This window comes from Doryrhamphus excisus, linkage group LG11 (assembly GCF_037039965.1).
Source record: "Doryrhamphus excisus strain RoL-2023G ecotype Guam linkage group LG11, RoL_Dexc_Guam_v1.1, whole genome shotgun sequence".
In the NCBI taxonomy this organism is placed as follows: domain Eukaryota; kingdom Metazoa; phylum Chordata; class Actinopteri; order Syngnathiformes; family Syngnathidae; genus Doryrhamphus; species Doryrhamphus excisus.
Window position 1 is genome coordinate 13036802 of NC_136367.1, and position 25144 is coordinate 13061945.

The 25144-nt window shown below is 41.0% G+C and overlaps 2 protein-coding genes and 1 long non-coding RNA gene across 4 annotated transcripts; 1 reads left to right on the forward strand and 2 right to left on the reverse strand.

The window, feature by feature from the left end:
- Nucleotides 1-7167: 7167 nt before the first annotated feature.
- LOC144901291 (uncharacterized) lies at nucleotides 7168-8451 on the reverse strand. Its single transcript, XR_013629461.1, has 2 exons — nucleotides 8269-8451; nucleotides 7168-7759 (listed from the first exon to the last, which is right to left on the reverse strand). It is a non-coding gene; the product is annotated as an uncharacterized LOC144901291 (long non-coding RNA).
- A 31-nt stretch (nucleotides 8452-8482) lies between these two features.
- On the reverse strand, nucleotides 8483-17569 carry myadmb (myeloid associated differentiation marker b). 2 transcript variants are annotated; one of them, XM_058075585.2, is made up of 2 exons: nucleotides 17487-17569; nucleotides 8483-10469 (listed from the first exon to the last, which is right to left on the reverse strand). In XM_058075585.2, exon 2 carries the CDS (start codon nucleotides 10415-10417, stop codon nucleotides 9536-9538), a length of 882 nt encoding a protein of 293 aa, XP_057931568.1. In that variant the 5' UTR covers nucleotides 10418-10469; nucleotides 17487-17569; the 3' UTR covers nucleotides 8483-9535. The 2 variants fall into 2 exon arrangements, with proteins under 2 accessions (XP_057931568.1, XP_057931558.1); XM_058075575.2 differs by lacking the exon at nucleotides 17487-17569 and adding an exon at nucleotides 15008-15215.
- Nucleotides 17570-19747: 2178 nt separating this feature from the next.
- Nucleotides 19748-24421, forward strand: pex19 (peroxisomal biogenesis factor 19). Its single transcript, XM_058076254.2, has 8 exons — nucleotides 19748-19857; nucleotides 20262-20350; nucleotides 20484-20649; nucleotides 20712-20797; nucleotides 20862-21041; nucleotides 21254-21412; nucleotides 21510-21554; nucleotides 23332-24421. The coding sequence occupies exons 1-8, from the start codon at nucleotides 19794-19796 to the stop codon at nucleotides 23416-23418; spliced, it is 876 nt and encodes a 291-aa protein (XP_057932237.2). The 5' UTR covers nucleotides 19748-19793; the 3' UTR covers nucleotides 23419-24421.
- The last annotated feature ends 723 nt before the right edge of the window (nucleotides 24422-25144 follow it).

The window sequence follows — 25144 nt, forward strand, 5'->3', positions numbered from 1 at the left end:
AGAAAAAAAATATTACGTTTGATTAATGTTCATGTTAAAGGTTAAATAACTGTTAATAGTTATCCTCCCTATCCGTGTGGAAGTGGTAAGTTTTTGGCTATTTAAGTTTAAAGGAAATAACTTGAAGTCTACCGTTTAGGTCGCTAGCTCTCTAGTTTGCGAGTTAGCATGTGTCTCAAGACCCTGCAGTTGTGCAATATGTTGTAAATAAGAAGAGTATAAATGTGACTATAGTCGTGTTTTGTCATGTCTACAGGGCTCTAATAATGCTTTGTTCATTTTAATCAGAGAAAAAATTATTTGTCTACCCACCAACTATATGTGGTTTCTTAATTTTTAATTATTTGCCGTTTTATTATTATTATTATATTTATTTATTACTGATTGATTTTCTTTATTCTTGATCTTATTTTGTGTAGAAAAATAAAAATGAAGATATTTGAGAACAGTGGAATGTTTTATCAGAGCTTTTCTTGTAGAAAATTTTTATTAAATTTTTAATTTTAATTTTTAATAAATGCATTTTTTTTTTGGTCAAAATATATAGGGTTCTTGTCCAGAAAGTCTGAAGGAGTTAACTTAAAGACATGCTAAAGTGACCTTTCACATCAAAAGTTGGTCAAAAATCATTCATTCATTCATTTTCTACCACTTTTTCCTCACAAGGGTCGCAGGGGGTGCTGGAGCCTATCCCAGCTGTCTTTGGGCAAGAGGCGGGGTACACCCTGGACTGGTGGCCAGCCAATCACAGGGCACATATAGACAAACAACCATTCACACTCACATTCATACCTATGGACAATTTGGAGTGGCTAATTAACCTAGCATGTTTTTGGAATGTGGGAAGAAACCAGAGGGTCGCGGGGGTGCTGGAGCCTATCCCAGCTGTCTTTGGGCGAGAGGCAGGGTACACCCTGGACTGGTCGCCAGCCAATCACAGGGCACATATAGACAAACAACCATTCACACTCACATTCATACCTGTGGCCAATTAACCTAGCATGTTTTTGGAATGTGGGAAGAAACCGGAAAACCCACGCATGCACAGGGAGAACATGAAAACTCCACACAGAGATGGCCGATGGTGGAATTGAACCCTGGTCTCCTAGCTGTGAGGTCTAACCACTCAACCGCCATGCAGCCCTGGACAAAAATAACCTGGGATTTAATTTGAGCTCTTGTTTTGAATCCTATTAAAACTCGGTTCAATTCAATTCACTCCAAAGTCTCAGGATTTTTTTTTAGAAAGCGGAATTCATGGGTCCATTAATCCCAGCAAGTCTTCCAGGTCCTGAAGCAGCAAAACACCTCAGACCTTCACACTACCACCACTACATTTTACTGTTTGTATGATGTTCTTTTTCTTTTACGGCAGATACAATGGGGCACAATGCCTCCAAAAGGTCTCGTCCGACCAGACAGTATTTTCCCAAAGGTCTTGTGGATCATTAAGATGTTTTCTGTTTTCTACTACACAAGCCTTAATGTTCCTCCAACAATTCTGTTTTTGTACGGAGGAGTCATGAACACTGCACTGACCCAGCATGTATTGCAGTACATTGGATGTTGTTGTGGGGTCTGGGCTCTTGGGGTCATTTTGGTGGGAAGGTTCACCACTGTTCCATGTTTTTTTCCATTTGTGGATAATTGCTCTCACTATGGTTTGCTGGAGTCCCAAAGCTTTAGATATTTCTTTAATCTTTTCCAGACTGATAGATCTCAATTCATCTCAGTTATGGTAATGGTTTAATTTCATTTGAACATGCATCAGATTACAATTGAATGCATCACATAATCAGTTCTCAGTTCCACATGTCCAAAAAGGAGTAGGAAGAAGCAAAGCTTATTAAATCCTACCCTTCCATCTGGTACTTTTACAATCACTAACTGTTACATTTGTTCACTTCCTGTCTTTCTAATATAATTTAAGTTTTATTTTTATTTATATTTGTAAATTCTTTTGTCACGTACCGAAGTACGACGTGATGCGCATGCGCGCGATGCGAGTGCATCGACTCATTCACTGGGTATGGATGCAATTGACGGGTGAAATCCAGATTCATCGCGATGCGTTTGTGGTATCGGTAAAATCCGATGCAAGTGCCGTTTTATTAATGTTCAACTTCACCCCATATGCTGTTCCCCAGGTGCCATGAATGCACCATCATTATTTGGCGTTTTGTATTGAATACTGACGGAAGCCGTGAGGCACATCCAACTACTAGTAAAACAGCATGGACGTTCGTAGCAAGCAGCAGCGAGGAACTTTCTATATTTAACCCCCCCACAACGTTTAAATGGTATGTTTGGAAACACTACGGATTCTCAAAGAACGTATGAAAGCTCGACAAAACGTCCGTCATTTGCAAAGAATGCCGCGTTAAGACAAGAAAAAGAGGGACACCACAACCCAAGCAAATGAGGTCAGTGGATCTTTCACTGCTTTCCAAATTGTCCAGGAGCTAATCCCCCCCCCCAACAAGTGCCCCCCACCTGAAGGAGTGTTCAGCACAGCAAGTGACATTAGAACAGCAGAGAACCAATTAGAACCAGGTAGAAGTTGTTTTCCACTTTCTGCTCCTCACTACTGTATTAGCCTAGCTGCTAGCTCATTCATATTAGCAGTATGTTTAGCAGACAGGAATATAAACAAACATTGATTCCACTGTTGAAAGTGTCACTTTAACTTTGTTGTTGCTGTACTGTATTTTTTACAGCAGTAATTATTGTTGAATTGTTTGACTCCACCACTGAACCACTGCTATTGGAATTGCATAAAGATGGGAAATTGTGAGGAAAGTTGTTTTGGAAAAGTTGTTGCTGTTTTAAGATGGCAAAAAGAATGATGAAGAAGTGGTGTATAGTAAAAAAGACAAACAGCACTTTAGTTGAATTTACTGCCAAGTGCCTACAAGGAATAAAGCCAGATTGATTTGAACTAAATGATATCACTGGCAGTGCATCGAGATGTGTATGGAATGATCCTCAGTGCTGAGATTCACACCCCTACTACCTATGGACAATTTGTAATTGCCAACTAACCTAGCATTTTACCTGTATTTTCACATTTTTATACATTATTAGCAACTTATTGCGAATCAGACATGTTTTCTGAGGGGGAAAATTGCCTATGCTCAAACATTCATTCATTCATTTTCTACCGCTTTTCCTCACGAGGGTCGCGGGGGTTGCTGGAGCCTATCCCAGCCGTCTTCAGGCGAGAGGCGGGGGTACACCCTGGACTGGTGGCCAGCCAATCACAGGGCACATATAGACAAACAACCATTCACACTCACATTCATACCTATGGACAATTTGGAGTGGCCAATTAACCTAGCATGTTTTTGGAATGTGGGAGGAAACCGGAGTACCCGGAGAAAACCCACGTATGCACGGGGAGAACATGCACACATGTGAGGTCTGCGCGCTAACCACTAGTCCGCCGTGCTGCCCATGCTCAAACATAAAAAGTAATAAGAGCAATAACCTAATTAAAAAATAGATATTATAATCTAAATTGGGGCGACACGGCGGTCTAGTGGTTAGTGCGCAGACCTCACAGCTAGGAGACCAGAGTTCAATTCCACCCTCGGCCATCTCTGTGTGGAGTTTGCATGTTCTCCCCGTGCATGTGTGGGTTTTCTCCGGGTACTCCGGTTTCCTCCCACATTCCAAAAACATGCTAGGTTAATTAGCCACTCCAAATTGTCCATAGGTATGAATGTGAGTGTGAATGGTTGTTTGTCTATATGTGCCCTGTGATTGGCTGGCCACCAGTCCAGGGTGTACCCCGCCTCTCGCCCAAAGACAGCTGGGATAGGCTCCAGCAACTCCCACAACCCTTGGGAGGAAAAAGCGGTAGAAAATGAATAAATTAATAATCTAAATTACATTTTGAATTTAATCAACTCATTAAGTAATTAAAAAGTCAGAAATAATTTTCCACACAAAACTGAAATAAAGTATATTGCCTCATTGTAAATGCCTAAGGCCCAGACACTTATCCTTGTGGCAGAACCTAGCATGTTTTTGGAATGTGGGAGGAAGCCGGAGTACCCGGAGAAAACCCACCTTTAGGGATGTGAAAATGTTACATTTTGGCTTGAAAAAAAGTAATTACCTGCTCAGCTAATGTGAGTGTGGATGGTGTGACGTTTCCATCCATTCCCATCCACTATGATGCTCAGCCTGCGGACACACGCACACTGCATGCCCACTTTATCTCCTTGTCGCCCTCTTGTGGCTGACGACAGGAACTAGTTTTAACACTCATGACTTACGATTGTTCTTGTAGTTGCTGAGAGCTAATGGTTTATAACAGGGGTGGGCAAACTTTTTGACTCGCGGGCCGCATTGATTTAATAAAATTGACGGGCGGGGCAGACTGTATATTATTTTACATGTGACAGTCCATTTGTACACGTATATTTTTACACATATTTTACACGTAAAATTGTCATGCAGTCTGCTATACGTGCACTTTGAGATCATTTATTTCATGTAAAGTGCATTATAAATTTATTATTATTATTATTATTATTATTATTATTACGACCAGTCCAGGGTGTACCCCGCCTCTCGCCCCAAGACAGCTATGATAGGCTCCAGCACCCCCGTGACCCTCGTGAGGATAAGCAGTAGAAAATGAATGAATTCTGATTGTTATTATTATTATTATTATTATTACAACCAGTCCAGGGTGTACCCCACCTCTCGCCCCAAGACAGCTGGGATAGGCTCCACCACCCCCGCGACCCTTGTGAGGATACGCGGTAAAAATTAATGAATTATTATTATTATTAGTATTATTATTATTATTATTATTACAACCAGTCCAGGGTGTACCCCGCCTCTCGCCCCAAGAGAGCTGGGATAGGCTCCAGCACCCCCACGACCCTTGTGAGGATAAGCGGTAAAAAATGAATGTATTATTATTATTATTATTATTATTATTATTATTATTATTATTATTATTATTATTATTATTATTATTATTATTATTATTATTATTATTATTATTATTATTAGGACCAGTCCAGGGTGTACCCCGCCTCTCGCCCCAAGACAGCTGGGATAGGCTCCAGCACCCCCACGACCCTCGTGAGGGTAAGCGGTAGAAAATGAATGTATTATTATTATTATTATTATTTTTATTATTATTATTATTATTATTATTATGTGCTTGTGTCCTTTTTTTCAGGAGCATTTTGTAAACAACAGACCACATCAAATAACGAAATTGATAAAACAGCTACTTCAACCATCAAAAGGTTGTCTCAAGCCATGATGCCAGGTTGTACGTTGAGTTTAAATGAAATATTTTGGAAAGAACAGCCGGGCCATATTTAAACACTTAGCGGGCCACATGTGGCCCCCGGGCCGTAGTTTGCCCACCCCTGGTTTCTAACCTCCTGCCGTACAAATATTACAACTATGTGTTTACATACAAATGTCAGATTCAAACATACAAACGTTAGCTTCTTGTTACCATGGCGACTGCCTAGAAACACATCATGTCATCTTCAAAGTTCACCTGCTTTGTCCCATTCATTGGACCTGAATCCATCTTATTGTTTGACAGTGAGCATGTGCTCTTTGCTAACTATTTATACTTGGTTGTTTACAAGATCCATCACCACAGAGCCCGCCCCGCCCCCTCACGGACAGCTGTACCATGACAACTGGGACCATGTCTGACCGATCCGGCCCAGTGGATGTGAAATGTGAAATAGAAAAGGGAATTGTGAGTTGGGTTAGCTTTGACTGCTAGTGGGGTGATGCTAGGAAATGATAAAAGTACTGTCATTTGTCAAAGCCATCAGGTGGACAATCTAGAAAGCAGTCAAAAGAAGTCAAATCTACTTTAAGGGGGGCTTGAGCTTGTGAAATAAACATCTTTCTGTAGTTGGAAAAAGTGGGAGAACGGGGACCGGGAGGGGTTGTACTGGAAGGATTTGTGCACCGCAAAAATCATTTTCCATTTTTGTTTGATATTCTTGTGCTTATCCATCCATTTTCTATACCGCTTATCCTGATTAGGGTGACAGTGGTGTGCTGGAGCCTACCCCAGCTTGGCTGGTGGCCAGCCTATTGCAACCATTCACATTCACATTCATACCTATGGTAATGGTAATGGTTTAATTTCATTTGAACATGCATCAGATTACAATTGAGTGCATCCCATAATCAGTTCACAGTTCCACATGTCCAAAAGGAGTAGGAAGAAGCAAAGCTTATTAAATCCTACCCCTCCACCTGGTACTTTTACAATCACTAACTGTTTGTTCACTTCCTGCTTTCCTGATTTGATTTGATTTGATTTGATTTGATTTGATTTGATTTGATTTGATTTGATTTGATTTGATTTGATTTGATTTGATTTGATTTGATTTGATTTGATTTGATTTGATTTGATTTGATTTGATTTGATTTGATTTGATTTTTGTCACGTACCAAAGTATGGCTAGTATAACGTAGTCCTAGCATAGAAGTGTTTCAAATGTACTTCTTCCCTGAGGTCATATTTCTCCTCTCTTGTAGAGAAGTATTGGATGACATTTTTAGCTAATTGCTTATTTTTAGCCTTATGCATTATTTTAGCTGTTTGAAGATGAACTATATCAGCAAGTTGAAGTATTTGTGATTTTAGAAATAAGGCGTTAGTATTATGAATTATCCTTACTGACCTTTTTTGCAGTACATTTAGCGAGTGAAGATTGCTTTTATAGTTATTACCCCATATTTCCACACAATAAGTAAGATATGGTAGAACCAGAGAGCAATAAAGAGTGTGGAATGATTTCTGATTGAGAACAAATTTTTCTTTGTTCAATACTGAAATATTTCTGGCCACCTTATGTTGTATATTTGTAATATGAGGTTCCCAGCTCATATTTTCATCTATTGTGATCCCCAGAAATGTATTTTCCTTCACCCTTTCAATGTCCACACCGTCTATTTGTCTTGTGCATCTATTTATGGACAAGTTGGAGTTGCCTAGCATGTTTTTGGAATGTGGGAGGAAATCCGGAGTACCCGGAGAAAACCCACGCATGCACAGGAAGAACATGCAAACTCCACACAGAGATTCCCAAGTGGAAAATCGAACCCAGGTCTTCCCGATCTCCTGACTGTGTGATCTGCAAATGATGCGTTCAAGGCGTCACATCACCACAAACACCAGCATCAGTTTAATAAGTGTCTTCATTGAAATGCAAGGTTACATTTTCTTACAACACACAGCGGAATACAAGTTATGCAAATAAAAAAAGAAGAACACTAATATCAGCCGAGGAGGAAGCACCCTTGTTGACGACTGAATCCATTGGTGTCAGTTAACGTTATTTAGTTAGTGGAGCCCTCAGGAAAAACACTGTTAAGTGCATATCACCTTATGTTGTACAACATGGACGGTAAAGACGTGTGCACACACATATACATACACACACACACATGTATATTTACCTCAAATATTTTCAGTCCGCTAATACATATATCGTCATAATGTTGATTGTAACGTGCAAGTAGGTGCGCTGTACGGCCTAAAGTCATTATTAAACCTGAACATCACGTCACTTAGGAACTTTTTTTTGTTTGTTTTAACTAAAAACCTTCTTAGTTAATAAAAACGGCCCAATTATTAATCAAATAATTGTATTAATACAATTAATTAATTTTATAAATTTTTATAAATTTTATTATTTTATTAATATATCGTCATAATGTTGATTGTAACATGCAAGTAGGTGCGCTGTACGGCCTAAAGCAGGGGTCCCCAAACTACGGCCCGCGGGCCGGATCCGGCCCGCCTCCACCTTTGGTCCGGCCCCCTGAGCAACACCAGATAAATACCCCTCCCCCCTCCCAGAAAAAAAATCCTTGACTCACCCCGTCAAATAGAGCAGAACAATGGCGAAAAGATTAGGTAAGAGAAAAATTGAGAATGAATCAAAATTCAGAATGCAGGGTATTTAACCTGCAGTGGACAAACGATTATTTTTTTGTTCAATGCAAAGAAAAAGCGGTAAAACCTAGTATTATTTATTTTATTAATAGTGTTATTATTTATTTCCGACTTATTTTTTCCGTGAAGATCCCGGAAAGGGTTATTAATATTTGGTTTTGTGTGGCTTTCTGGAAAACAATAAATGTTTATGTTTAGACACCCATGCAATCGTTACATTTTTTGCTACAAACTGACCCCGGCCCCCCATCAGAGCAGGGAAAAGATATGTGGCCCTAACAGGAAAAAGTTTGGGGACCCCTGGCCTAAAGTCATTATTAAACCTGAACATCATGTCACTTAGGAACTTTTTTTTTTGTTGTTTTAACTACAAACCTTCTTAGTTAATAAAAACGTCCCAATTATTAATCAAATAATTTTATTAATACAATTAATGAATTTTATAATTTTTTTATAAATTTTATTAATATATCGTCATAATGTTGATTTTAACGTGCAAGTAGGTGCGCTGTATGGCCTAAAGTCATTATTAAACCTGAACATCACGTCACTTAGGAACTTTTTTTTGTTTTAACTGAAAACCTTCTTAGTTAATAAAAATGGACCAATTATTAATAAAATAATTTTATTAATAAAATTAATTAATTGTATGAATTTTTATATATTTTTTTATTTTATTAATTTTATTAATAAAATAATTATCATTAATTTAATTCCGTATTGAGCTAAAAGCCACCGCTTCTTTTATTCCTGCCACAATTTAAGCAGAACACACATGCAACAAAAAAAATAATAATAATAATAATACCAAATCGCCGTTTCAGCCTATGTTTACATGCACATCCTAAATATAGTTTTTTACGTCAATGTGGACTCCGTGGTCGGCACCTCTGTAAGTGGAATGAAATGAAACGTGTTCATCGGCATCAGCATGCTCCGTCTGTGGGCCCGAGCAGCCAATCAGGCGGACACACGGCAACATCGCTGCACATGTAAACACAGCCATATAGACCCCATAAAAGCCAAATATGACAGTCTTGCGTATCACATTAGCGATACTTTATTATCTAGGCAGGTTTTTTTCCTAAACATTAAGGATTATAATTAATAGTCTTGAAAAAGCAGTTCATTTTGCCTCCTTAGTTACATACTGTATATATTAATGTAGAATTACAATGTATAATTAATAGCAATTATTAAAGTAATAATAATGAATGTGATGTATAGTAAAATTTGTGCAATTAGTAATGGTGGGATAAACTTTCAGTAACTTTTCATTACATATCACAACATATCGCAGGTTTTTTTCGTCAAATTGCTGTATAATGAAACCAAAACGTGGGGTAAATCGTCAGCATTTTATACATTGCGCCTCCTCAGCTGTATATATGTCATCATGTATGGAGGGTGTTCTTTCTTCCAATATACGGAATATCAAGGAATATCAAACAGCGGCTAAGTATCATGATGTCGCATTGTGAGCTACTTTGTGGTCCCCGACTTCTCGTCAATGTTAATGCCAAATCCTGCCAAATTTAATTTCATCTGAGGCTTAGCGTCGCAGCGCCTCCTTCAAGCGCTGACAAACACCAGGCGGGCGGAGTAGATGAGGTCGGCCAGGTAGAGGATGAAGTTGACGGCCGTGAGCACAGCCACCGCCATCAGCTTGTCCCACACGCACAACCCCTGGGTGGTGCCGCAGTTGGACGGCCGCTGCTTGTTGCCACCGTGCTTGGGGTCAAAGTTGAAGATGGGCCAAACGATGGTGGCCGACAGGTAGAGGATCACGGCGAGGAGGGCGTAGGCGGAGAGGAAGCGGGCGAAAGGGAAGGGCAGGCACCCGGTGCACTCGCCCACACAGAGCAGGATGATGGCGGCCGATAGGATGAAGCAGATGCAGTAGACGGACATGCAGTACTTGAGAGCGTCGTGGCGGTCGTACAAGACGGGGTCGCTGATGAAGACGAAGATGATGCAGGCCACGAAGGTCTCGCACACCTTGAGCAGGCCGGGGGCGGTGGCCATGTAGCCGGCCACTTCGCCCGGACGTGCTTTGCTGATGCTCACCTCGGTCATGTAGGCGATGGTGGCCAGGCAGGAGAAGACGGTGGACACGATGCGGTAGTCCCGCACCTGGCTGGGCCCCATGGAGCCTTTCAGGTAGTACAGAGGGAAGATGATGGAGGCGGACAGGCACAGCAAGGCGGCGTAGCAGGCGAAGGTGATGGGGAAGTTCTTCCAGGACACGGGGGCTCGGGTCTGCAGGCCGAACAGCTCCACCAGCAGGACCAGCAGGGTGCCTGCGAAGCTGAAGGCCCAGCAGAAGATGCACCAGTCACCCGTGCCGTGGTACAGGCGCCCGCCGTGGACGGCCACTGAGAAGGCCACGCAGGAGAACACCAGCGCCGCCAGGCGGGTCCAGAGGAGGGGTGTGGAGTGGAGGACGATAGCCATGTTGCCAGTGACTTCCTCGGATGTCAACCAGTCGATGCTCAGGTAGAAGGACCTGGAAGGAGGCCGACACCGGGAGCGTTAGGAAAGTGTTTGAAAGACTATGACGGCTGGGGCCTGCTGTGGTCGAGTGGTGAGGGGAGGTTCGATTCCCACCACCTGCAAGGCACCTAGCAAGCCTTTGTGCTTGCTGTTCAAACTACCCTGGTGCTTTAAATGCAGCTCACATAACAATGCATTGTTATTTACCATCTAGCACAGGGGTCTCGAACTCAATTTACCTGGGGGCCACTGGAGCTAGGGTCTGGGTGAGACTGGGCCGCATCAGGTTTTCAAAAAAAAAACGCATTTATTAAAAACAGAAAAACGAATAAACTTTGCATTGGTTCTAATTTTCTACAAGAAAAGCTCTGGTAAAACATTCCACTGTTCTCAAATATCTTCATTTTTATTTTCTACACAAAATAAGATCAAGAATAAAGAAAATCAATCAATCAGTAATAAATAAATATAATAATAATAAAACGGCAAATAATTAAAAATTAAGAAACCACATATATTTGGTGGGTAGACAAATTATTTTTTTCAGATTAAAATGAACAAAGCATTATTAGAGCCCTGTAGACATGACAAAACACGACTATAGTCACATTATACTCTTTATTTACAACATATTGCGCAACTGCAGGGTCTTGAGACACATGCTAACTCGCAAACTAGAGAGCTAGCGACCTAAACGGTAGCCTCCAAGTTATTTCCTTTAAACTTAAAAAGCCAAAAACTTACCACTTCCACACGGATATGGAGGATAACTATTAACAGTTATTTAACCTTTAACATGAACATTAATCAAACTTAATCATTTTTTCTGGGTACATGATACCATACAGCATCCATATCAAACTTTCATATCAAGGCGGGGGCCTCAAACTAGTGTCTTGCGGGCCACATTTGGCCCACGGGCCGCATGTTTGAGACCCCTGATCTAGCATATTGTTTATATATATGTATATATGTTTTAATTACTTCATTCATTCATTTTCTACCGCTTTTCCTCACCAGGGTCGCGGGGGTGCTGGAGCCTATCCCAGCTGTCTTCGGGCGAGAGGCAGGGTACACCCTGGACTGGTGGCCAGCCAATCACAGGGCACATATAGACAAACAACCATTCACACTCACATTCATACCTATGGACAATTTGGAGTCACCAATTAACCTAGCATGTTTTTGGAATGTGGGAGGAAACCGGAGTACCCGGAGAAAACCCACGCATGCACGGGGAGAACATGCAAACTCCACACAGAGATGGCCGAGGGCGGAATTGAACCCTGGTCTCCTAGCTGTGAGGTCTGTGTGCTAACCACTCGACCTCCGTGCTGGCCAATATGTTGTAATTACTTCAAGTAAAATAGAAAGAAATTTTCGTAATTAACAGCCAAATTAAAGTCATGACTTTTATCTGCATTCTTGTTATTATTTATTATTTATTTGTTATTATTACAAACGCTCACTACTGCCCCCTATGGTTCCGGCTGTCTTCCATCCACTCCTCTGTGTGACCTTTAACCTAACTTCCTCAAACATGGAGCGAAAGGACATGTTTTCATTTCTAGCGTTGTTATGAATGAACGGAAAGTAAATATGCGGCCTGCGTTCAGTACACAAACAGTAACAGGCCTCCACCACACGGGGGCGATGTACCACGCTTAAAAACAGCCTGCTTAGCAATGGCGCTAACACACAATGATGTCATTGTGTCGGTTGTGACTGGTGAAAGCCTGCAAACACAAATAATGACTTCTCTGTGGTCATAGCACATTTACATCTGCTTAAGTAAGATGTAAAAAAAAGAACTCCCCACCCTCTGACAACCCAACCGCCCCCCCCCCCCTTCTCATTCTGGCCTGTTTTTTTATGACTAGTCTGCAAGTCATTCCTGTGCTGAGACTTGGCTGCCTCACTCTGACATTCCTACATGTTCATGTCCTCGGAGGCGGGTGTGGCGTGGCACCCTCCACTGACCCTTGGTGTATCTGTCAGCATGGGCCAACGAGGGCGGCCTCCCTTGGTCCACTACCAACATCCTTGTCCCCTCCCGTAGACTCTTTGAATAAATATATACCAACTATATGATAAGCAGTGCAGCACAGACGCCCAGCTAGCCAACATGGCGGACTGACTCTTTTTCATTCTTCTTCTTCGCCACGCCATTGCCATGCCTGGCAAACGAGACAAATGCAGCAATAAAGAGTGTTACCCTGAATGTTCCCAAACATTCCCGAGTGGAATGCTCTGAAAAGCGCTTCAAAGTCATGTAGTAAAAGTAAAAAATAGCACATGAAGCTAGGCCACACCCACGCTGCTCTTGGGGGATCCGCCCTCTTCCCCCGCCGCTACTGCCGCCAACGCTCACATAAATAAGACACCGCCCATCTGCCGCCATAAGATTTATAGACTCGCTTGTACCGAAATGTCTTGATTTACTTTTCTTGCCCGTTTCTACATGTTTCTATGTATTTCTATGTGTGTCTATGTGTTTCTATATGTTTCTATATGTTTATTTATATTTCTATATGTTTCTATGTATTTCTATGTGTTTCTATATGTTTCTATGTGTTTTTATATGTTTCTATGTGTTTCTATATGTTTCTATGTGTTTTATGTTTCTATGTTTCTACATGTTTCTATATATGTTTCTATACATATTTCTATGTGTTTCTATGTGTGTCTATGTGTTTCTATATGTATCTATATGTTTCTATATGTGTATATGCGTTTCTATTTGTGTCTATATGTGTCTATGTGTTTCTATATGTTTCTATGTGTGTCTATGTGTTTCTATATGTTTCTATATGTTTATTTATATTTCTATATGTTTCTATGTATTTCTATGTGTTTCTATATGTTTCTATGTTTCTACATGTTTCTATATGTGTTTCTATACATATTTCTATGTGTTTCTATGTGTGTCTATGTGTTTCTATATGTGTCTATATGTTTCTATATGTGTATATGTGTTTCTATTTGTGTCTATGTGTTTCTATATGTTTCTATGTGTTTCTATATGTTTCTATTTGTGTCTATGTGTTTCTATATGATTCTATTTGTTTCTATATGTGTCATTGTGTTTCTATGTTTCCATTGTGTGTCTATGTGTTTCCATGTGTGTCTATGTGTTTCTATATGTGTCTATGTGTTTCTATATGTTTCTATATGTGTCTATGTGTTTCTATATGTGTCTATGTGTTTCTATATATTTCTATGTGTGTCTATATGTGTCTGTGTTTTCTATATGTTTGTATTTGTGTCTATGTGTGTCTTTGTTTCTATATGTGTCTATGTGTTTCTATGTGTGTCATTGTGTTTCTATATGTTTCCATGTGTGTCTATGTGTTTCTATATGTTTCCATGTGTGTCTATGTGTTTCTATATGTGTCTATGTGTTTCTATATGAGTCTATTTGTTTCTATATGTGTCTATATGTGTCTATATGTGTCTATATGTGTCTATGTGTTTCTTTGTTTCTATGTGTTTCTGTATGTGTCTATGTGTTTCTTTATGTTTCCATGTGTGTCTATGTGTTTCTATATGTGTCTATGTGTCTATATGTGTCTATATGTGTCTATGTGTTTCTATATGTGTCTATGTGTTTCTATATGTGTCTGTGTTTCTATATGTTTCTATGTGTGTCTATATGTGTCTGTGTTTCTATATGTTTCTATATGTTTCTATTTGTGTCTATGTGTATCTATGTGTTTCTATATGTGTCTATGTGTTTCTGTATATTTCTATGTGTCTATATGTGTCTGTGTTTCTATATGTTTCTATATGTGTCTATGTGTTTCTATATGTGTCTATGTGTTTCTATATGTGTCTATGTGTTTCTATATGTGTCATTGTGTTTCTATATGTTTCCATGTGTGTCTATGTGTCTATGTGTTTCTTTATGTGTCTATGTGTTTCTATATGTTTCTATATGTGTCTATGTGTTTCTATATGATTCTATTTGTTTCTATATGTGTCTATGTGTATCTATGTGTTTCTATATGTGTCTATGTGTTTCTATATATTTCTATGTGTGTCTATATGTGTCTATGTGTGTCTATGTGTTTCTATATATTTCTATGTGTGTCTATATGTGTCTGTGTTTCTATATGTTTCTATTTGTGTCTATGTGTATCTATATGTTTCTATGTGTGTCTATGTGTTTCTATATGTGTCTATATGTGTCTGTGTTTCTATGTGTTTATGTGTTTATATATGATTCTATGTGTTTCGATTTGTATATGTGTCTGTGTTTCTATATGTGTCTGTATGTTTATGTGTTTCTATAGGAGACTAATATTATGTAGCTCTTACTTTACTGCTCAGAGACTGCAGTACAGTCTGAGCCACTTCCACTCCCCAAAAAAGCTATTTGGTTTTCTACTCACCACAGACCTTTTTCTTTATTTTTATCAAGCTGCTACGCCTCAAGTTATCTTTGTGAACCATTGTCTAGGCTAAAGGTAGAAGCGAAACTCATCAGAATCACATTCTTTCAAACATAAGATAGGTGGCTACGTGTTAGCATTAGTAACAAGTCGTACTTACACCCGTGTCGTCCTTTGGAGAGAATAGGATTGCTATTGGCTGTCGTATGTCGTATGTTATGTTATCTTCTGCAAGAACACCAACAGAAACAGAGATAAGTTGCATTTCCCGGGATCAGCCTTTTGCAGGGCATGATGATGTCAGATGCTTTCAAGTTCAGCCTTGAAAGGATGTTATTGCAGCTTAAATGTCAGGATGACCCCTAAAAAAAAAATCAAAAACACAGCACTTCCAAAGCCATAAAGGCGTGGCCATATTTCCCTGCATCCTGAAAAATCAAAGCACGTGTGTGAATATTTTTAGACATGTTTTAAAATTGTGTAAACAAAACGTATTATACAGTGAATATAAATTATTATTAGCTGGGATAAACATTTTTTTGCTGTTTTATTTTTTTTTCCATCTTATTTTTACGCTGTGTCTCGGGTTAGTAGAAAATGAACCAGGGGGAAATTTCCGCACTTTGTTCACTCCTGGTGTGGCGTCATTTACATTATTATAGTATCCTGCAGTTTTACTGTATTTCATGAAAAATTAAATGGGAGTGGGGCGGACATTTTGGTGAAAGATCAGAATTTATCTTATTTTTGCGAAACTTTTCCCTATTTTCAAATGAAGGCTTTTTGTTTATTTAGCTCAGCACTGGAGACAATATCCCGTCATATAATACCACTCATCGCCACTAGAGGGCTTACTTGCATGATATCTGAGGATTGCTATGATTGGCTGTGATGCAATGACAGTGTCGTAATATAGATTTGTATGTATGTGAATATGGCATAATTGGTTGCATAGTTTGCTCGGACCCCCCACGGTGTATCCTCCCCCAGACAGACACCCATCACCCACTTGGCACCACAGGCGCCTTGACTCCCCATCCCCCCCCCCCCCCCCCCCCCCCCCAGGAACACCTCTAAACAAACAGAGCGGTCTTGTTTACATTAGTCCCATTAGACACCTACTTAACTGTAGCAAGCACTCATGACTGCAAATGGACAAGGGAGCAAATGGAGGTTATAAAGAGGGCAGGAAGAGGATGGAAGGTGTGGGGTGGGGGGGCAGGGGTGGGCAGTGAGAAAACTGGAAGGGAGGAACCGGGGGAAGCCCTTAGTTTGAGCCCCATGAGCTACACACACACACATGTTATAAGGCCGGTGATGGAGGGAATAGCAGAGCAGTGACTCATATGGGGGCCCCTTCCCTTTCAGCACCCCCCCCCCTTCTCTTCTCACCCACGTTATTCCATATCAAATTTTCCAACTTACTGATGTGTTCCAGATGTCTGGCTCTCCCCTAACAACTTTTTTTTTGTCACTTTGGCTAACTTTTCTTCACTTCTCCTTCTTTCTTTCCCTTGCCTCCTCCCCTCCCACTCCCATCTTTCAGGCCACCAATTACGCGTCACGTCGGACCACTCCAAATATGTCGCAGGGTAGTCATGGAAAAGACCGGCCCTTTCCCCAGGAAAGAAAAAGGTGGCGGGAACAGGCGACTTTTCACATGGAAAACAAGTGTACACACACACACATACATGTAGGGTGGGGATGGGTGGGGGGGGGTAGAGGGGAGGGACTTCCCCAAATGGACAAGGGCTGAAAATAGTCGACATACAGGTCTCAGGGCTCAGGACGGCAAACAGGACATGACACCCTGTTGCACATGCAGGCGGGGTCATGTGATTTGGTCACCACGGCAACACAAAGGCTAACCTGATTTCATCCATAATTGACTTACACACACAATTTGGTGCTTTTACACAAACACACACACACACACAGGGTATTTGGTGGAGCATCCCACACCAGAAAAAGAAGCTGAATGTGCACTTAGACAAACCGCCACTTGACACTAAATAAATCCTCCCCCTGGAAGGCCACTTTTTTTTTCATGCAGTGGGGGGGCTGATGGAGTCAAAAGTTTGTGGTGAGCTTCCAAAAGCTAGGAAAAGGTAAACAAACAGGCCTTAAGTTTGTGGCGGTTAGTTATGTTCGCTAACAGGTGGACAAAGCAACAAAGCCAATATTGTTGTATTGTAATGGTGGGGGGTCAGTGTTGCTTTTTAGGGCCGTGCATGCAGGGGTTCATTCATTAAGAGTATATGGTGTAGGTGGGTGTGCCGCCAGCCGCGCCCTGCAGCCATCTCACACACACACACACACACACATATAAATGCACGCAGATTTAGTTTATTCGACACACACACACACACACACACATACACACCTCTATGCACATTTAAACTAAAAACACAAGCATCCACATGTAAATAAAAAAACAGCATTATTTCTCAATATTCTTCATTAACTCTCCATTAGTAGCGTTTTACTACACACACCAAAAAGTGTCACATTTAATCACAACTTGTTTTATTTAAAGTCAAACTTTGTCTTCACGCAAGGCGTCCTAAGTAAAAACACTAGCAGAGCAGTAATGTGAAAAACAAAATGTTCCGTCAGACAAGATGCAACAAGTTCTTTACCTCGTGTGCTGGGCTGCAGCGTCTCACACAAACATCCAGCGGTGGAGAGTCTTACAGAGAGAGAAAAGCTCCTAGCAGCAGCAAGCAGCAGCACTCCCACTTGACTTCCTCACCAGCTCCCTCCTCCCCGCCCAGACCACCAAATTAGGCATCAAATGTCTGCACCGTTATTCACATCTGTCCATGCACGGCCCCTCCTCCTTCTAGTCCTCCTCCTCTTCCGTGGTCACCCTGGAGACTGTTTAACATATGTGTTTAACATACACAACAATGTGCTGTACTTTTCATCCAACGTATGGGCTCATAATGTATATACATACATAATACAACAAAAGTTGAATAGGATTAATTAGCATGAAATAATTCATGAAATAAATAATTGCTTTAATAAAATAATTTACTTAAATAATTTAATTTTTTAATAATAAAAAATACTACATAAAAAGTATGTTATGTAATAATAGAAATATAAAATTCATGACGATAATCCAAATTTTATTTTATCATTTGTGGTTTTAGCAATATTACAGGGTGTCCCTGAAGTCTGGACTTATAATATACATACATCGTATACAAAAAAGTTGAATATTATTAATATAAATTCATTCATATAAAATTTAATAAATACAAATAATTTGTAAATTAATTAAACAAATTAATTGTAACTACCAATGCCATGATCCGGATTTAAAAAAATTATTATTAAAGAAATAGAGGGCCAGCCTTAAAGGGCCAGCCTTAGAGGGCCAGCCTTAGAGGGCCAGCCTTAGAGGGCCAGCCAGGGCTAGCCTTAAAGGGCCAGCCTTAAAGGGCCACCCTTAAAGGGCCAGCCTTAAATTGCCAGCCTTAATGGGCCAGCCTTAATGGGCCAGCCTTAAAGCTCCAGCCTTAAAGGGCCAACCTTAAAGGGCCAGCCAGAGCTAGCCTTAAAGCTCCAGCCTTAAAGCTCCAGCCTTAAAGCTCCAGCCGTAAAGGGCCAGGCTTAAAGGGCCAGCCTTAGAGGGCCAGCCTTAGAGGGCCAGCCTTAAAGGGCCAGCATTAAAGGGCCAGCCTTAGAGGGCCAGCCCTACAGGGCCAGCATTAAAGGGCCAGCCTTAGAGGGCCATAAAGGGCCAGTGTTAGAGGGCCAGCCTTAGAGGGCCAGCCTTAGAGGGCCAGCCTTAGAGGGCCAGCCTTAGAGGGCCAGCCTTAAAGGGCCAGCCTTAAAGGGCCAGCCTTAAAGGGCCAGCCTTAAAGGGCCAGCCTTAAAGGGCCATAAAGGGCCAGCCTTAGAGGGCCAGCCTTTTGTCGTATCCTTAGTATCCAGACTTGTAATGTTCACATTTCATATAAAACAATTAATGATAAAAAAAATATAAAGATTAATTTAAAAATAATAACTACATATATTGTGAAATCACAAATGTGATAAAAAACACCCATAAAAATGTGATAATGTCTGATTTTTAATAGATTATATAGTCTTGATTTGTGCTTTTTAAAAAGAATTAGTTTTTAAATACATTTGAATAATAGCAGTTATATGACAGGAATTTTCAGTGCATGCTTTTCCTGTCAAAGCCGAATGGAAATTCCAGCTAATACTGTTACTAATGTGTTTGACTTCTGCACAAAGTGGAGCATTTTCTGTTGAAAGTGTTGTAATCTTCATTGTTTCTTATGCGGCACAGTTGTGAAACCTTACCATGTTACTTATTGCTCCATCCTGACTCACTGTGACTGTTATCAACATTGCCTAGCAACTACTCTACTCCCCCCTAAACAATCCCTGTCATTTAGTTTCCTTAACTATTCCAAACAAAGGGAGAGAGTGAGCCACAGAAGAATAGTCTGTCATGCACATTCCCTGCGGATTGATTAAATTGTCGTAAATTGAATTCTGCCATTATTTTCCATATGTGAGCTGCATGACTTTGTCAATGGTGCAGTTGTGCTTATTACTAACAGCTGGATGCCTATCGGAATGAATAAAAAGTATAGCATGTTAGAGTAATGTATTTTGTATAAAAATTTATATTTGTAAATAAAGCAACAATAAACAGTGATTAGATTGGAATTACAAAGTATGACTATTTGGCATTTTATGATGTGGATTATTTTGTACTTTAGAACGGATTTTCCCACAAACTAAACATTTAAACAGCGAACTTGTTTTAAATAAAGCAGCAAAAACAAAGCTACCGCAAGAGGCCGCTATACTGCTATTAGAAATGACGCTTATGAAAACCTCAAAACGCGAGGCTTTTCTATATGACGTCATTATTGTGCGACACCCCGTTCCGGCGGAAGGTTGGAGGAGTTTTCATCATGGCGTCCGGAGCAGGAGAGACACCCAGCGGGCACGACGCCGAACTAGACGAATTGCTGGACAGTAAGGTTATAATTTACGTATTTTAAAATTAACCTACATAACAGGAAGTTAGTGTAGTCGCTACATGTCCGTAGAAAGTGGCTCATTATTTGTCAAGCTTGAGCTGGGTTGTGCTCCGTTGTCTCGGCACCCGGTGCAGCTGATGTCAAACTAACTTTTCCGTCGGAGCGTATTAGTGTTTGTTTAAATGTGGGTTTTTTTAATGTATTATTATAAGGATCGGCTGCCACTCAAAATGTATACAAACATATGAGATGCTCTTTCCCTTGTTACAGAATGAAGATAATTCCAATAGAAAATTGCTGTGCAAAGTGCATTGTCAAGCATTACCTTTTGTCTGAATGTGTCCATGCATCTTTGATACGACTAGTGTTTATTTATTTATGTATTTATATAACTTTTAGGTGCGCTGGATGACTTTGACAAAGCGTCTGCCCCTCCGCCTCCTGGACCCAAGGCTCCATCCTCCTCTTCCAGCCATGGAGCAGAGAAGGTTGTTATTTGCTGACCAAAATAATTATATTTCCATCTTCTTTTTTTGCTCTAAAACAAGTTTGAGTCTTAGCTTGACATCCAAGTGCCCATTTAGCACCAAAGCACACCCAAAAATGTATCTTCTTGCGCAGCCGCCGCCACTGCTCGAGGACTGCAAGCTCTTCGAGACGCTGTTTGAGGGCGACATGGCGACTCAAGCCCAGCAGGAGTGGGAGAAAGCCATGACGGAGCTGGCCCAGGAGGAGCCCGACCTGCTCCATCACTTTCAAAAACTCTCAGAAGCGGCCGGCAAAGTTGGTGAGTGGAATTTCCCCGCTTCTTTTAGACCGCGTTGGTAATGGTGCGTTTGTTCCACACAGGTACTGACACTGCCTCCCAACAAGAATTCACGTCTTGCCTCAAGGAAACGCTCCGTGGCCTCGCCAAGAACGCAGACAACCTACAGGTGGAAAGCATCTGTTAGCAAATTCACCCACCAGAGGTCACTCACACGCTTTATCTTTCTCCAGACTTCAGGACTCGCCGGAGACGATCTCGTCAAAGCTCTGGAAGGCTTGGGATTGGACGAGAGTGGAGAAGCCGGCGGCGGCGGTGAGGACGGTAACATTCTTCCCATCATGCAGTCCATCATGCAGAATCTCCTTTCCAAGGAGGTGCTTTACCCGTCCCTTAAAGAGATTACCGCTAAGGTTGGTATCAGTTTGGAGATAAAACAAGACTATTGCGTATCATTCATGGGCGGTTTCTAGGGTACAGGGCCAATTAATACTGTAGTATGTGATAATAAGATCATCACACTGGCCCCTGCTTGCCTACCTTCGGTTTCGGGCTGATACTGACACTTGGGGGCATGATACCTGGCCTGATACCAGACAAACCATGTGATAACCTATAATGACAGTATCCAGAGTGGTTGGATGCCCACAAGGCCAGCCTGAGCTCAGAGGACTTCCAGCGCTATGAGCAGCAGGCTAAGATTATGGGAGAAATCTGCCTGCAATTTGAGAAGGAGGACGACAAGGAAGCTGCCTTTGAAAGCATCATGGATCTCATGCAGAAGGTAAGAGTTCACCTCGCTGGTCAGCGGCTAGACCGCATCTGACAATGGAAATGCAAAAAGAGTTCATGTGCATTGATCATACTGATTTTGCGCACAGCTACAGGATCTTGGCCAACCTCCCAAAGAGCTGGCCGGCGACGCGGTAAGTATCTACTCGTGGAACATTGTTTTCATCCAATGTTTCCCAATCTTTTAATGAGCCGCGGCACATAATATACATTACAAAACTGTCACAGCACACACCAGGACTGGTGATACCTGGTACACAGGTCAGTTATGTACCTTCTGCCATCGAGTGCAATTATTCACTTTCACGTCGCTGGCTTAGCTAGATGAATAAAGATACATTATTTGCAGTGAATAAATCATATATGATTTTCAGTGGCACACGTGATGATCTCAAACGGGATGCTTATGTGCTGCGGCACAGTGGTTGGGAAACACCTTATGGGCAGTGGACGCTCATTCCAATGACATCTGTTTCTGGGAGGTCACATTAATTTGACATGTAAATTTAGTGTTATTAGTAATGCTTTAAAACCAGGAGAGCGCATTGCAGAACTTATCTTTAATGAGCACCACTTTGGAAAAGATGGAATTAGAATGAGTCATTTCATCCTACTTTACTAAAATCCTATTGATCCTATTTTGATAAAAAAAAAAAAAAACAAAACTTTTAGGTTGAATTCAGAGTTCTTTAATCATGAAACCATTGTGAGGTTTGAGTATACAGTCTTGCCCGCTGCGCTGCAATCTATATATATGGCAGGGGTAGATGATGTCTAATTGGCTCTGATGCATGTACATTAGGGGTGTGAATCTCAGCACTGAGGACGATTCGATATGATACTTTAACGATACATGGAATTTTCTGGCGATACGATGCGATAATCATTTAGTTCAAATCAATGCAATCACATATGATATGGTGCAATTTCTTGCAATTGAACATGATGCAAATAAGCAAAGGGAAAAAATGGAATTCAGTATGGTCCTACAAAAAGGATTTGAGCGGGTTATCGTGTGTCGTAGGGGTGTGAATCTCAGCACTGAGGACGATTCAATACACATCTCGATGCACTGCCAGCGATACAATACTTATACGATACAATATGATTCACCCTCAATGCAATCCGATATGATATGGTGCAATTTCTTGCGATATGATGCAATTCAACATGATGCAAATAAGCAAAAGGGAAAAATGTTATTCAATATGGTCCTACAAAAAGGATTTGGCTTTATTCCTTGTAGGCACTTGGCAGTAAATTCAACTAAAGTGCTGTTTGTCTTTTTTACTATGCACCACTTCTTCATCATTCTTTTTGCCATCTTAAAACAGCAACAACTTTTCCAAAACAACTTTCCTCACAATTTCACATCTTGATGCAATTCCAATAGCAGTGGTTCAGTGGTGGAGTCAAACAATTCAACAATAATTACTGCTGTAAAAAATACAGTACAGCAACAACAAAGTTAAAGTGACACTTTCAACAGTGGAATCAATGTTTCTTTATATTCCTGTCTGCAAAACATACTGCTAATATGAATGCGCTAGCAGCTAGGCTAATACAGTAGTGAGGAGCAGAAAGTGGAAAACAACTTCCCACAAACGCATAGTGATGAATCTAGATTTCACCCGTCAATTGCATCCATACCCAGTGAATGAGCTGATGCACTCGCATCGCACGCATCGATATATCGATTATTTTCCACACCCTTAATGTACATGTGATTTTTATGAACTTGCAGAGCAATGCCATCTATGGTGCGGCGTCATAACAACAAGCTACATTCACAGACAGTATACCATTATAATTTGTAGGACTGAGGGTGAACAAGTGGCCCCAAATCTACTTGTTGTGGTCCAACTTCATTTTTTGGTGGGCCCCCACAAGCTAATTTTCCTTCTCTTGCAGCCTCCTGGCTTAAACTTTGATATGGAGTCCCTCAACCTCCCTGGAGCTCTCGGGGCTGGGGCGGCGGAGCAGTGCTCTGTCATGTGACAAGGCATCGGCTCACTCCGAGCTGGCGGCGGGGATGTTGTTAATGATGGGGATGAACCAAGCGTCTGGTGGGAGTCTGACAGTGATGCGGTCCACGTTGGGCCTCGCATCCTAAATGAAACTGGTGTGGAGGAGGCCGGGTCATACCAACACGCATACACACTGTGGTCTGTTAAAGCCATTCACATGAGAACATTTTAACATGGCTACCTTTTTTATTTTAACTGCATTCCCTCCAAATGAGTGTACCTAACACTGCCCCTCTCTTAAAATACTGTAAAGACAAGTCAACACGCTTTTCTGTTTTGTCTCGTCATAGCACAAAAAATGATCCAGTAACAAGATTAGTGTTCCTTTGTAATCTTCCTTAAACATGGTCTTTGTGCTGAAAACTTGGGAAATATGTAATGCATTAGAGAAAAAAATGATCATTAAGAATTGATGTTCCCTCAGTGTAATATTTCCTCAGGTGTTCCCATTTGGAGGTAATGATCCGAAGTGATTGACGTGATTCCTGACTGCCTTTTTTGCTTTGCATTCATCAAGTGCTGGGTTACTGTTTTTTTTTTTTTTTTTTTAAGTTGTGAAGATTTCAGTAGGTCTTAATCACCATAGTACTAACTACATCTCCTGTGTGTGTCATCCCAAATTAAAAGGTACTAGTATTAGTAGAGGCCTTAAAATCCTGAGCGCTTTGTAGATTGAAGTGGCCAGGCAGCAGTAGACGGTTCTTCTGTGTCAACATAGAGACAGATCCAGAAAGCACAGGGCAAATAAACCAGCAGACTGGCATCATTGTGTGTGGAATAAAGCAGTCATTGCAAAGGATGCGGTCGGCCATGCAGAGAAAAGGTTGACGTGTGCATCAGTTTTCCATCATGCAATCCATTCAACACTCGGGGGGGCAAACTAGCGCATCCTGTGGTTTTATTTTGCTAACAACTATTTAATTTTTTGCCCAATTTTGTAAATATACAAAATAAAGAAATTATATGATGATGAACGTTTGTTTGTGAATTATAAGTCTGTGTTTACCTTACAATTTTGTCAGCTTTTTTTTTTTGAGTGGTGGGTGAGTGGTTAGCGTGAGTGGTTAGCGTGAGGGCCTCGCAGCTAGGAGACCTGAGTTCAATACCACACTTGGCCATCTCTGTGTGGAGTTTGCATGTTCTCCCTGTGCATGCGTGGGTTTTCCCGGGGTACTTGGGTTCCTCCCACATTCCAAAAACATTCATTCATTCATTTTCTACCGCTTTTCCTCACGAGGGTCGTGGGGGTGCTGGAGCCTATCCCAGCTGTCTTCGGGCGAGAGGCACACCCCGAGGGGTACACCCTGGACTGGTCGCCAGCCAATCACAGGGCACATATAGACAAACAACCATTCACACTCACATTCATACCTATGGACAATTTTGGAGTATTCCAAAAACATGCTAGGTTAATTTAATTTAGGTTAATTTTAGTAATAGGCAACAACTTAAGACCATTAATAACTCAAAAACTAAAGCAGCACAAACATTTATTTTAACTGCACAAATCTACCACAACAAACGAGAGTATGTTATGAACCTAAGGCTCAGGGGATACACAAAACATGAAAGGTTGGGAAACACTGATCTAATCTATTATCACGTCTCATCAGTGTAACATGGCCGACTACGGCCATAATAGTCTATAGACAATCACCAAACAGTGGAATTTCATTCATTGAAAATACGTAAACCCG